The 13,401-nt window shown below is 39.7% G+C and overlaps 1 protein-coding gene across 1 annotated transcript in view; it reads right to left on the bottom strand.

Annotated features, from left to right (window-relative positions):
- Positions 1–12,272, bottom strand: part of jmy (junction mediating and regulatory protein, p53 cofactor) — a 126,518-nt gene extending 114,246 nt beyond the window's left edge. The window contains exons 1-2 of the mRNA XM_048527962.2: positions 10,763–12,272; positions 1,965–2,138 (exon numbers count right to left, since the gene is read on the bottom strand). Coding sequence (XP_048383919.2) covers positions 1,965–2,138; positions 10,763–11,659 — 1,071 coding nt within the window. The 5' untranslated portion in view covers positions 11,660–12,272. The remainder of the gene's footprint in view (positions 1–1,964; positions 2,139–10,762) is intronic.
- Between the last annotated feature and the right edge of the window lie 1,129 nt (positions 12,273–13,401).

The following is a 13,401-nucleotide window of genomic DNA, read 5'->3' as shown; positions in this document are numbered from 1 at the left end:
CCTTAATGCCATCCTTTCCAAAGAATATGTCACATTTCATTGAAACAAACACCACTTAGGATTTTCATTTTGGATTAGAAAGGCATATTAAATGCCTGTCAGTGAACACTTTTGATTTTTTGTAAATTATTAAAGATTTTATTTTTGTACAAATATTCACAAGTGGTTAGATACCCTCAGCATAAGAATTTGCCCATTTAAGAGAGAGAAGAAGAAGAATTTTTCTCTCAAAAGGGGAATGAATTTGGGGAACATTCCGCAGCAGAAGACTGTAAAGCCTGGATTATTAAGTATATTCAAGGCTGAGACAGACAGATGTTTAATCAGCAAGGGAATAAAAAAGTCATGAGGAAAAGGCACGAAAGCAGAACTGAGGTTGATCAGATCAGCCACGATCTCATCAAAGAGCAAATGGTCAACTTCTGCTTCTAGGTTTATGGTCGCTTCAATTAAGTTACGACCACAACAATATCCAGCAAGAACTTGCTGATCTTGCACCTTAAATAAGGCACTTAAATCTAGTTTTACCTGAACTAATTTATCACAAATCAATGTGTATTAAACTTGTACTAAAACTATCTTTCTCCCAACAAGTAAACCATTTACACAGTATCTTAACAGCTCAAATCGAGCTACTTTTCACTCATAGTCAGACATGGATTTCAACTATTATATTTAAGACATACAACAATTCCTGTAAACTGAAGTGGAAAGTACAGTGACTTTTTTTTTGCAGCAACAGCTGGTTTTTGTTGTGTCTTTGCTGACAGCCTGAAAGCTAAATATTTAGTTAATTCAACGACCTGCTCACAAGTGTACCAGGATAAAAAGCAGGTCTGGAGTTTAAAAGTTCAATTCCGTCAAGGAAATTACAAAATGGCACCTAGCAAAGTCTAGCCAGTGATAATAGTCTCATTTTCCCACATGCCCTCGAAATGGAGGTTGCGTTCCTCCCACTCCAGTTCCATGGGTTCTGATTCTGAAATGTTAAGTCCAGTTCATGTTCTGCAGACTTTGACACATGTGAAGTAAGTGATACTTGTTCAGTCAGATAATTAAGTGTTGGGAGGTCTATAAGTTCACATATTCCCTGCATCTGCATATTCCTGAATTCCCATGCTGTGTTTGGTGCATTCTCAAATGAAGCTTCTCTATTTTGGTCAGTCACAAGCCAGGGAATCCCAAATTGATGAGGATGTTAGTGCAATTAAGCATTTTTGGCAGTGAGGACAAATGCTTTGGAGACAGACAAAACGAGAAGAGAAAAATATGGCACTCGCAGGAAAAAGGACAAGAAAAGTGTAGTGATCAATGAGTTACGGTAAATATTATTGAACGGCTGTCCTCTTGGGAACTTTTTGCCCTGGTTGAGATCTGAATAGTGCAATCACTTCAGAAGTCCGGTGTCATGCATACAAATGACAAGTCTTATGCAGATCTTTAAATTCTTCCACATTGTTTTTTCACCCTACTTAACCACCTTCAAACTTGCATCACCACTCATGTCCCCTGGCTCTGGTTATCTACATATGTGTCTCTTCTCCAGACCTCATTATTTACCAGTAAAGCTCTCTTTGCACTCTGTTTTGGAATTCATTTGTTAAATTTCTATGTCCTTCAACCTCAAGTTATACCTTTAAACCCCACCTTCAGTGCCCAATCCTTCTTGCAGTTCAGTCACAGATGGTATTTTTTCTGCAAAAGGTTAAACTTCCTTTCCCTTTCTCCACACAAAAAAAGGCTTGGAATGTTTTTTCTATGGTAATGCAATAAATACTCTGAACAGAACACAAAATGGAAACCAGCGAACAACACAGTGGATTTTATTCAAGACAGGCCGGTGCAAAGCACAATACTACGTCTCATTTGTGGGATAGGCTGTGCCTTTCATTTCTCTACATAAAAGAAGTACTTAGTGGAATTGTATTTATATGTCAAGAACGAGTTAAAATGCAAAATCTTACCTTTATCTGCTGGCGTCGCAGCATAGCCAATTCTCTCATATCTCGAAACGGTTGGAGTAGATATTGGTAGAGTTCTGTAGTTGCTTCAGATAAAGCAGCATAAGAATCATCTTCCTCCTGGTAAAGTTCCAGCAATTCTACCATAATCTCCGTGGTCTTGTGTTTCTCCAAAAGCTATGTACAAATCAGAATTTGATCTACTATTAGAATTTCTCACTCAATCTCAATTTTTTTATACTGCTGTTAAGTTTTGTACCTTGACTCTTCAGGTGATTACTTTCAGGTGATTAATAAAGCACACTCAAAAATAAATTTCAGTCTAAGACATGCAAGCAGTGAAACATGTAGTGCCCAAAATGTGACACTTCTATTTTGTATAAACGCACTTTGCACAAAATAAAAAATACTAGGGGCTTCTGCTACGGGTAATTTTAGTCTTTACTGGGGATACAAGAAACTCTTATGAATGCCAGATTCACAAGGCAGAATATTTCGGACAACAGATGTGACTGAATGAAGTTGTAGTACCAGGCTTGATCAAAATGATACAAAACAAAACAAATAACAGAAGTGAAAAAGCGAAAATACAAGATTAAATGCATGAGACTTGCATCAAAGAGCAGAAGGAATTTTGTAACAAAAATGAGCAGTTATGGAACACACTTTTAGGATTAGAGTTTAAAGCAAAAACAATCACAAATTCAAGATTTATCGGGTAGAGTTGGAGGGATTTGGGAACAGGGTTGATAAATAAGATTAGAACCAAAGCCTCATGCAGAGGATAAATATCATCACATACTACATGAGTTTAATGGCCTCCTTCCAAGTTTTAAATTTCCAAGTTTAAATTACACGTATGAAACATTTTGCAACAGTTATATTACCAATTGATTCAGTGACACCAATGGAAAGGTGAAATGGATGGAAAAACAGAGCTCAGCAATAAGCAGCAAAAAGCTTTGTGAAGGCCTCAAGTTATTAGGCTAAGTTAGCCACCTTTAAAGACAAAACCCTTGTTATAAAACCTTAAACATGACATTTAGCATGATAGTAGGAACTGCCGATGCTGGAGGGGACATGACATGGTGCGGAGCTGGAGGAACACAGCAGGCTGGGCAGTGTCACAGGAAAAAGGGTCCCGATCTGAAACATCAGCTTTCCTGCTCCTCTGATGCTGCCCGGCCTGCTGTGTTCCTCCAGCTCCACACCTTGTTATGACATTTAACGTAATGTTATCACTAGACAGCTATTATCAATTCAGCTATTCGCCTATCCCCTGTTCACAATGTCATGTCAGCAGCAGACTTTAATACTCATTCCTCAATTCCTAGGACCATTTCAATATACATTGTTTTAAAATACCGAAGATGTGTTCCCAGTTCAAGAAACATCATTTGCCATTATCCTTTATATTCTGTCCTCAATTCATTTTCACTCTTCATATGCACATGCTCCTTGCTCCCAAATTTTAATGCCTTTGCTATAGACTCTTTAGAAGCACTTGATACAACTGCTTCTAAAAGTTAAGATCATTAGGTAACACAATTTAATGTAATTCTTTTAAACCAACTGCAACGTAAAACACTTTGAATTATACATTCATTTACAGATCTGTCTTAAATTACAGCACAGCTAGTCATACTTGTTCCCAGCAGCTACACTTATGTAAAGAAAAGGATTTTAGTGGATTGAAGGAGAACTAGCACTATCATGCAAAGGCCAAAAATACTGATTGAACTGAAGTACGTCAAACAGAAACAGACATACAGAATAATTGCCACAGACCACTGAACAAACCATCAGTATAATGTGTTCAAGATGCAAGTAGATTTGTAGTTCAAAAGAATACTGAGGGCTAAGGGGAGAATGATGGGTTCAGATTAACCAAAAAAGATTACATCTTATGTCAAAGCTTATTAAAATAATTTAACTCACATTAGTTAAAAATTGTAAGGTTGTAAGTAACTTTAAAACACACTGGTTTCAATGTACATTTTTACTGTGATACTCTTTTCCAACTCTTCAGACTCTAGGCAACTACAAAGTGAAAACTGAGTGAGGAGCTTTCATCATAGACCATGGATCTGGGGTCCAAATGCTGAACATGGGGTAAACTGACAAAAACACATCATTCTAAAATGGAGGTGGAGAAAGCCAGCATTTGTTGTAAACCTTCATTGTCCTTGAACTGAACGGTTTACTCAGCCATTTCAGAGGATGGTTAAGAGTCAATCATTTTGCTGTGAGTCTGGAGTCAGACACTTAGGTAAGACTGAGCAAGGACAGCCGATTTCTTTTCCTGAAAGACATTCATGGACAAAAGGGTTTTTGTGACAATTAATGATAGTAATAGTAATAGTAATGGAACAGTAATGAAACCGAGATTCTTTTTAATTCCATATTTATTAAATGAACTCAAATTCTACCACTTAACGTGTTGGGATCTGAACCCACACCCTATTGCCTAGCTTTTGGATTGCTTGTCCAACGACATGACCACTGTGCCATCATCCCTTCAAAATATGTAACACTGTTCTTAATTGTAAAGTAATAGGCCTCTTCTTAGGAATGAACTAGAAACCTCATTACTATTACTACAATTCTAGTTAACAGGACTGTAATGTAACAAGTTTCACATTACTGATGTAATAGGCAACTGATTAAAGGTAAGTCTAAGAAAAATTTACAATCGAAATCCAAATAAATGAAATATAATGGCATTGACTGTTAAACACATAAGACCATGATTATTGATACAATTATCATATCACTTGATTATTCAGGAAAAAATGCTTTCTATGAAAAACAATGTTACTGTACCTATTTACAGGCCTTTTGTGCAGCAGTTGCAGCAACTAATGGACCTCAGAATATTAGGCCAAGCCCACCAACAAAAGAAGTCTCCAGCATACTGATTCTACTCCTGATGATTGCATCTGCCCACACAGAGGGATAGGGAGGGCAGTTTTTAAAAAGGAAGCAATTAACTAATAGTCAGTATAAATGTATTTGAAAGATATGTTGTCAAATCTCATATTTTTTTAAAATGGTAGCAAAAGAAAATAATGACATACACCATCATTGCACCAAAAGGCAACCTGCCCATTCAGTTACTTCGCATTGATGATCAATACATAACAGGATCCACCGAAGGTGCTGCTGGGGGTGGGCATGCTATAATTGGAAGTGGATTGGAAGATTGCAGTTTTCATTCATCTAGTATGAGTCGCAAGCTAAACCTCATCGCAATTAGGGCCTCACTGGTAGCAAAACATATGAATAGTCTGGCAACTGAATTTCCATCTTTGTTTCTGTTGTCTCCTCATCTTTTTCTTCTGGTGGTCTTGTCATCTGATGATAATTGATAAATGCATTTGTCATGCTCTAATTCTAATCCTTCTGCTGTAAAATGCTTTTTCATGGCAGCCCACTGTCAAACAGGACATGCACAATGTAAAGCATTAACTGCACCTCCAGATTAATGTAGGCACCAAAAGCGTGGTTTCAAAATGCCAATGGCTCAGTGGATGAGTGTGATCACGGCAGGCATGCTGTACCACTCTCTTACTTCATAGGTGGTGCTTCTCTCAGAAGTCATAAACTAAGTTTGAAAGGGATATTCCAGAAATCAGCGATCATTTTAAATTATTTAATGAACTTTACAGGCTAGGCCACCATCAATCTCTAACTGCACTCTAGATTATGGCCTTAAACCAATATAGTTTGTGTGTTGTTAGTACACCAACATTGCTACTTTAGAAAGGAATACAGGAATGATGCAGACAATCGGTCATGATCTTACTGAATGGCAGAGCAGGATTGAAGAACTGAGTTGCTTACTCCTGGATCTATTTCTTGAGTTACATTAAGGAGTTCCAGGATGTTGACCCACCTACAGTGAAGGAGTGACAATATAAATCAAAATCAGATTGGTTTTTTGCTTCAAAGGGAACTAGTAGGAAGTGACATTGCCATGCATCTGACATTTTTGTCCTTCTGGGTCAGAGAGGCTGCAGCTTGGGAAGTGTTATTGAAGGAGCACTGGTGAGCTGCAGCTGTGCAGCTTGTAGATAACGTGCAGTTCTGCCACACACATCTGTTGTGGTTACAGTGAATGAGATATCTGTCAGACAGGTTGCTACGCCCTAGATGGTGTCAAGCTTGCTGAGAATTGTTGGAGAAACACTCATCCAAGTAAGGCGGAGTATTCCATTACAGTCTTGATGTCTCTTGTAGAGGTGGATAGGCTTTGGGGAATCAGGTGGCCACTTGCCACAGAACTACCAGCCACTAACTTGCTTTTGTGGCTGCACTACTTAGATGGCTGATTCTGTTTCTGGTGAATGGTAAAAAGATATAAATAGTTTGTAATTTAACGATAGTAAAGCCATTGACTATCAGGGTTTGGATTAGATTATCTGTTACTGGAGATGGTCACTGCTTAGTACTTGTGCGGAGCTATTATCATTTCCTTAACATCTTGCAGTTCTGAAAAATCATATCGGGCTTGAAACATTAACTGTTTCTTTCTCCACAGTTGCTGCTAGATTTGCTGAGTTTCTCCAGCATTCTATGTGCTTAGTGTTACTTTCTACTTATCAGTTTAAGCCAAAACACTGCCCAGATCTTGCTGCATATGAACACAAGCTGCTTTGGTATCCAAAGAATCACAAATGCTGCATTTGGATTGTCATCAGCAAATACCTCCATTTCTGACTTCAGGATGACGGCACGGTCATTGATGAAGCAACTGAAGTGGGTTGGATCTGGGGTATTAACTTATAACAGCTCAAGGAGGAGGCTCAACACCACCTTCAAAGGCAATTATAGATGGGCGATAAATATTGGCCTTTCCAGCCACACTCAACAAATTCTATCACAGGAACAAAACCAAGTTTCTGGAAAAGGTCAGCAGGTTTGAGGAAGGGTCACTGGAAGCGAAACGTTAACACTGTTTTCTCCTTCACAGATGCTGCCAAACCTGCTGAGCTTTTCCAGCAAACTTGGTTTTTGTTCCTGATTTACAGCATCTGCAGTTCTTTCTGCTTTTATTCAACAAATTCTACTGATGTGTTCCTATGGCGAACACATGCACAACAAATTGTTCTGACTGGAACGTTTAATGCTCTATATATTTAGCTCTGCTGATGGCAAAAGGTATATTTTGTACTGGCATACAAAGTTAATAATTTAAAATGACACTGTTATTCATGCCTTGACCATTAAGAATAAAATTTATATTAAGTGGCAAGTAAAGGAACAGACACTGAGTCAACCAATTTGATCACACAGACCATGTAACAAGGCAAGAATAGTCAAATGCTGAAAAAAATGGAAAGGTTGAAAATCTGAAAATAAAAGCAATAACTTTTCAATTTGACATGCTATGATTAACAAAGATAAATTTGGATTAAGCACTGCTCAACCGCATTAATTTTAGTACTAAAAAGAAACATCCATGGAATTAAATTAATTCTGGTTAAATAAATCCAAAAACAGAGCTTCAGAATCTCAGAAATTACAGCACAGAAAGCTAGGGCCTTGGTTCATGCAATAAGTATTTTTTAAACAGTCAGAGCTATGTATTTTTTCTGTAATTCTTACACTGTAGTTACATTTATCTGAAAACCATTATACTTATTTTTTTTTGTCTATTTGATACAGATGCCACTACGTCAAGTATTTAAGATGCAGATTTGTAGCAAAAAAAAAGCAGCGATTTGCTTTAATGACATTGTAGGATGCAAACACCACCAAAACAATATGAAGATTTTTAAAAGCTTCATAACTTCCTTCTCATTCTTTGAAGTATCACAAGTAGAATTAACTACGGAAAAGCAGACATCCCCTGCTGACACAGTAGACATGGAGAGGGTATTTCCTCAGTGGAAGAATCCAGACTAGGGGTCACTATTTAAAAATCAGTGGTTGTTCATTTAAAACTGAAATTTGGTGAAATCTTTTAGTGGGTCTTGAGACTCATAAAAACATGCAGGAGTAGGCAATTCAGCCCGAGTCTGACCATTTGACATGATCATGGCTGATCTTAATTCGGCTTCAAGTCCACTTTCCTGCTCATTCTCAATAACTTTTCAACCCATTACTAATAAAAATCTGTTTATGTGTTCCTTAAATTTACTCAACGTCTCAGGATCCACTGCACTCTGGGGTAGTAAATTCCAGATTCACGACCCTTTGAGTGAAATAATTTCCTTCTGTCTGTTTTAAATCTGCTACCCATTATCCCTAAAACTATGAACCCTCATTCTAGATCGCCCCACATGCGAAAATATCCTTCCTAAGACTACTTTGTCAATCCCTTTATACCTCAATTAGCATTCCTCTCATTCTTCTAAATTCTGGAGGGTACAGACCCACCTGCTTAACCTCACTCATTAAGAAAAACTCCTTAACTCTGGACTCAATCTGGCAAACTTCATCTGAACTGTCTCCAACGCAACTGCATCTATCCTCAGGTAAAGAAGTCGAAAATTGTACACAATACTCCAGGTGCTGCCTCACTAATGCTCTGCGAAGTTGCAGCCATACCTCCCTGCTTTTATACTCTATTGTTTTAACAATAAATACCAAAATTCCATGTGGCCTTCTGTATTATCTGCTCTACCCTCATACTCGTTTTCTGCATTTTTGCATGTGTACATCCAGATTCTTCGACAAAGAAGCAATCCAGAGTTTCTCTCCATTTAGATAAGAAGTCACCTTTCTATTCCTCCAACTAAAATGTATAACTTCATACTTATCACATTACAGTAAATCTGCCAAATCTTGGCCCAAAGAGATTTGACACACTTGATGAAAATGTGGTGGAAGCACAGTCCTTGATTTTTTTAAATCAAGACAGAGGCATAGGCAAAAAAGTGATATTGGGTATGTAGAAATGAAGATTTAAGTTTATCAAATTAGTTAAATTATTGAATAGCTGAGCAAGCTTGAGGATAAGAGGTCTACTCTTACTCCCATTTCTTGTCTATGTTCTAAATTGAATTGCTTTTCCTGCATGAATCAAAAACAGAAAAACAAAATAAATCAAGTCATATAAAGACAGAGATATTTCTGCTGGAACAACTAGATACATAAGCAGATAGACACATCTATATATGAACTACGCTTCATCATTTTTCTTTCCAAAAATATCAATTTGATCCATTTAACGCAAGAAAAAAATCTTTTAAATGCATCAACTCATCACTGCACTGCAATTTGGTCCAGCACGCAGCTTAACATCAGTAAAAGTCTATAGTTTTTTTTCCCCTCAATGGGTAGTTAGGAAAAGGTGAACAATAATATTCAGCATTTTGTCCATTTTAAAAGGAGTATAGATAATATCAAAAGTTGCCACCATGGCTGAACTAACCAATATAAATTCATCCTCAAGATGACAGAGGTAGATACCACCAATACCAAAAGGATATCTGCTAATGTTTTTGTTACTGAAATTATAAAGTTATTGTATGTTGCATTCTGGGAACATAATGTCTAAAACAGGATATTTTACACGTTATTTTACTGTAAAATTCTTATGTTGCATGGTATAAGTAGAAAACTGAACTTGATTTTGCAACAGGACATGTTCTGCCCTACTGATTATAAGGGTAAATCAATGAGACAGTGAAACAATTAATTGAAAATCAGTTTGTGAAAGTTTGAAATGCAAAGAACACCACATAATACTTAACGTATCACTTTTTGTTCCTCTGTAAAAGGGTTAAAAACTTGAGGCAATACACACTTCACAGGTGTTCAGAACAGCTGGTTTTACTTGTCACTGCCAGCCTCAGGCTATTCTACAATGATGCAGTTATGTTTGTAGAAGAGTCTGACCTACCAAGGTTGCAGATCACATTTCTATCATGTAAATCAACAGATAGCAGGCAGAAAAAAGTTTAAAACAAAGAGATGCAAAGGTTCACAAATGTCCACACTGGTTTGATGACAACTAAGATTGATTTTTACAAATAGTTTGATTACTTGGATCTGAAGGAAATCAACTTGTAAACTTTAAGTGCCATCACCACTTTACTGGCAACTAGTCCATCAAAGTAAATTTAAAAACTTCAATTTATATAGTCACTTTCACAGCAGTATGTTTCAGAGCACTTTATAATGATTAAAGCACTTTTTTAAAAATGTGTAATCACTTTGTGCCCATCAAGAACCAACAAGCAGCAACATCATAATGACCAGATAATTTGTTTTTGGTATATCATCTAAGGTTTAAATACTGGCCAGAAATCTCCTCTGCTTTTCTTCTTGATTGTGTTTACATCCTCCCAAGAGGACAAGGAGAGCCTCATTTAAACATCTAAGAGGACAAGGAGAGCCTCATTTAAACATCTATTCTGAGCTAAAGCATATTTGACACTCCCTCAGTACTGAACTGGAGTGTCAACTTCTATTTTTGGGTTTATGCCCGGAAATACAACATGAATCCACAGCCGGCAATTCATGGGCTTGAGTGTCAGCAACTGAGCCCCAAATGACACTCTAATAGCAGATATTAAAGAAAACAAAAAAGTAGTTTGCTTTCCAAGTACAACAGCAAACATATCAGGTTACTTCTGACCTAGTTAGTGATTCATCAAATGAAAACTGCACAAATTGATATGAAGATTTATATTTCATATGTAACCATTTGGATAGTTATTACTAACCCAACTATTAAGCCAAACATGGTGACAATGAGAAACTAAGACTAATTTTTATATGAGAGATTAAACAAAATAAAGTTTTATAATATAAAATGCGATATTCTGTCATACGAAACCAAGTAGTCTCACCTCCTGCAATCGCTTTTTGGCTCTCTGCAATACCTCTTCATAGCCTTTCTGCCTCAGCTCACTCAAGCTCTCATAATATTCATCCGGGTTATCGTTTTCAGTGAACAGGAGATGAGAAAGAATTTTCCATCCACAGACATCCAGAGCATGGCCAAGGTAAACTTGAAGTTGTAAGCACAGCGAGTCCATCTCTCCATCAATCACTTCAGATGCACCAAAGAGCACTGACCACATCCCCGACGGTTCTTCAGGAAATACTGGCAAACAAGGTTCTAACTCCGAATTCACGGCGCAAAGTTGCTGATGAATGGATCTCAAATCCTGGAAGGAGAACAGTCCAGCCCAGCTACAATCATCGGGTATCACAATATCCTTCTCCTGGTCCTGATCCCCATCGGCTGCCTTGGCAGAATCTTGGAGATGAACAGTATCTTGATCCGGGCCTGAAATATCTGCCTCACTTACATGGCAAACCATCGATCTTGTATCGCCCAAAGGAACCGCAGAGAGCCCCGGTTCTTCTTGAGGTGGACTCCTTACTCCGATTTCCCTTGCTGCTGGGCTCTTGATGCTGGTGCGTCTTCGGGCTGGACTTCTGAAACTAGCCGTTCCACTCCGGGCCGGACTCTTGACCCCAGCATGCCCTCGAACTGAGCTCCCGGCCTGGGGTCCCTGGGCCCCCTCCTCATCTTCCTCTCCCTCCCGCCTTAATCGCTGGTCCCTCGCTCCAATCCTCTTCCTCTGGACCGTCCTGTTGTGGCAGGTTATGGCAAACTTCCCTTCCACTTCGTTCCACGCCACGATGAAAACAAACTTGTGTTTTTCCTTCTCGTCGAAGGCGTGGGGTCTCACAGCCACCCAGTCCGACTCCAAGTTGTCTTCCACGGCGAATGACATCGTCTACGCTCTCTACCCACCCAAGATAAGGGACGATGGAAAATAAGGAGAATATCTCCCCACGCCAGGAGACAATTGCGGCCACACCATCCGTTACAAGTTCAGAGCTGGACCAGCCATCTTGGCTCACACCATTCCTCCTGCACCTCCTCCTCCTCCACTGCCGCCTGCCCCCTCAGCCGCAACTGTCCCACCATCCAGACCGGCGGGTAGTCGCCCGTTGCTAATAACTGTTGCTGAAAGTAGCCTTAGATCTCGTCCCCCTGCTGCTCGGGGTCGACACGAACTCTTTAATTCTTCTCCCCGACTCTTCCTATCCTCCTCCTCCTGCCGCTTCTCCAGAAAGATCTCCGAGACAATGCGGACTCCTCACATCACGTGTCAGCATCTGTTTACAAACGGACGCGGCAACGCTCGCGACGACGTACAACCCCGGCAACCTCGAGCCGCCAATGGAACGTTGCCGCGCCGTTCGATTGCAGATTCCCCCTCCTTCTCCTCACGCCCGACTTCTAACAGCCTCGCGGGCGACTTGTGAATGGCGCCCGGAGTAAAAGGGGCGTAGGGAGACAGTAGGTCGCGTCACAAAACCGTTCCCCCGCCCCACCAAACTGTAGTGTTTGCTCACTTTCTAGGCTCTCCCTCCCCCTCCCCCAACACGTACACGCGTGACGTAGGGCATACATTCGGACGTGCGCACGCCAACTCGTGAACGAGAGGCCGCCGCGTGTACAGTGGGATGCGCGCAGCAACGGTTATTTGTCCGCTGGCTTCGCCGTCAATTACGTCCCCTGTTCTGATCAGATCTCATGCATTGCGACGTGTTTGTGTGTGTGAGGTTGGGTGGATGTAAAAGTTCCCATGTCCGCGTTTGTGGACGGTGCAAAATTTAGTTGGGAATGTGAGGCAACTACAGATGGTTTTGAACAAACTTAGTGAACAGGCAAGATCAGGACAGAGAGCTTAAACAGAGATAATGGGAACTGCAGATGCTGGAGAATCCGCGATAACAAATTATGGAGCTGGATCAACACAGCAGGCCAAGCAGCGTCTTAGGAGCACAAAAGCTGATGTTTCGGGCCTAGACCCTTCAACAGAAAAAGTTTTTCGAAAAGTTGTTTGAGAAACTCGGCAGGTCTAGTAACAATTGTGCAGAGCAAGCAGGGTTAACGTATCAAGTCCAGTTCTTCAGACCGTAATGTGGAACACGATAGAACGTAACGTGGAAATGTGAGGTCTGAGAAACAGATGTGCATATTATTTTTAAAATGGTAAGAGAAATTGCACTGCTGTGGCACCATAAACTCGTAATCTTATGGCAGAGGTAATAGTCTCCTGAGTTTGAAGAGAGTTATTTTTGGATGTGAGTTTGCTCGCTGAGCTGGAAGGTTAGTTTTCAGACGTTTCGTCACCATTCTAGGTAACAACATCAGTGAGCCTCCGACGAAGCTCTGGTGTTATGTCCCGCTTTTAATAGAATCATAGAATCATAGCCATACAGCACAGAAACAGACCCTTAGGTCCAACCAGTCCATGCTGAACACAATTGACCTCACCAACCCAAGGAAACCTAAACAGATAAATAGAAAGCGGGACAGGCTCACTGATGTTGTTACCTAGAATGGTGACGAAACGTTTGAAAACTAACCTTCCTGCTCAGTGAGCAAACACATCCAGAACCTCAACCGGAGCTACAAATCTTCTCAAAAGTCACTAGAGTTATTTTTATTACTATTTTGCTG

Source organism: Stegostoma tigrinum, chromosome 3 (assembly GCF_030684315.1).
Source record: "Stegostoma tigrinum isolate sSteTig4 chromosome 3, sSteTig4.hap1, whole genome shotgun sequence".
Taxonomy (NCBI): domain Eukaryota; kingdom Metazoa; phylum Chordata; class Chondrichthyes; order Orectolobiformes; family Stegostomatidae; genus Stegostoma; species Stegostoma tigrinum.
The sequence above is the reverse complement of the archived record's forward strand: the minus strand, read 5'-3'. Positions and strand labels throughout refer to the sequence as shown.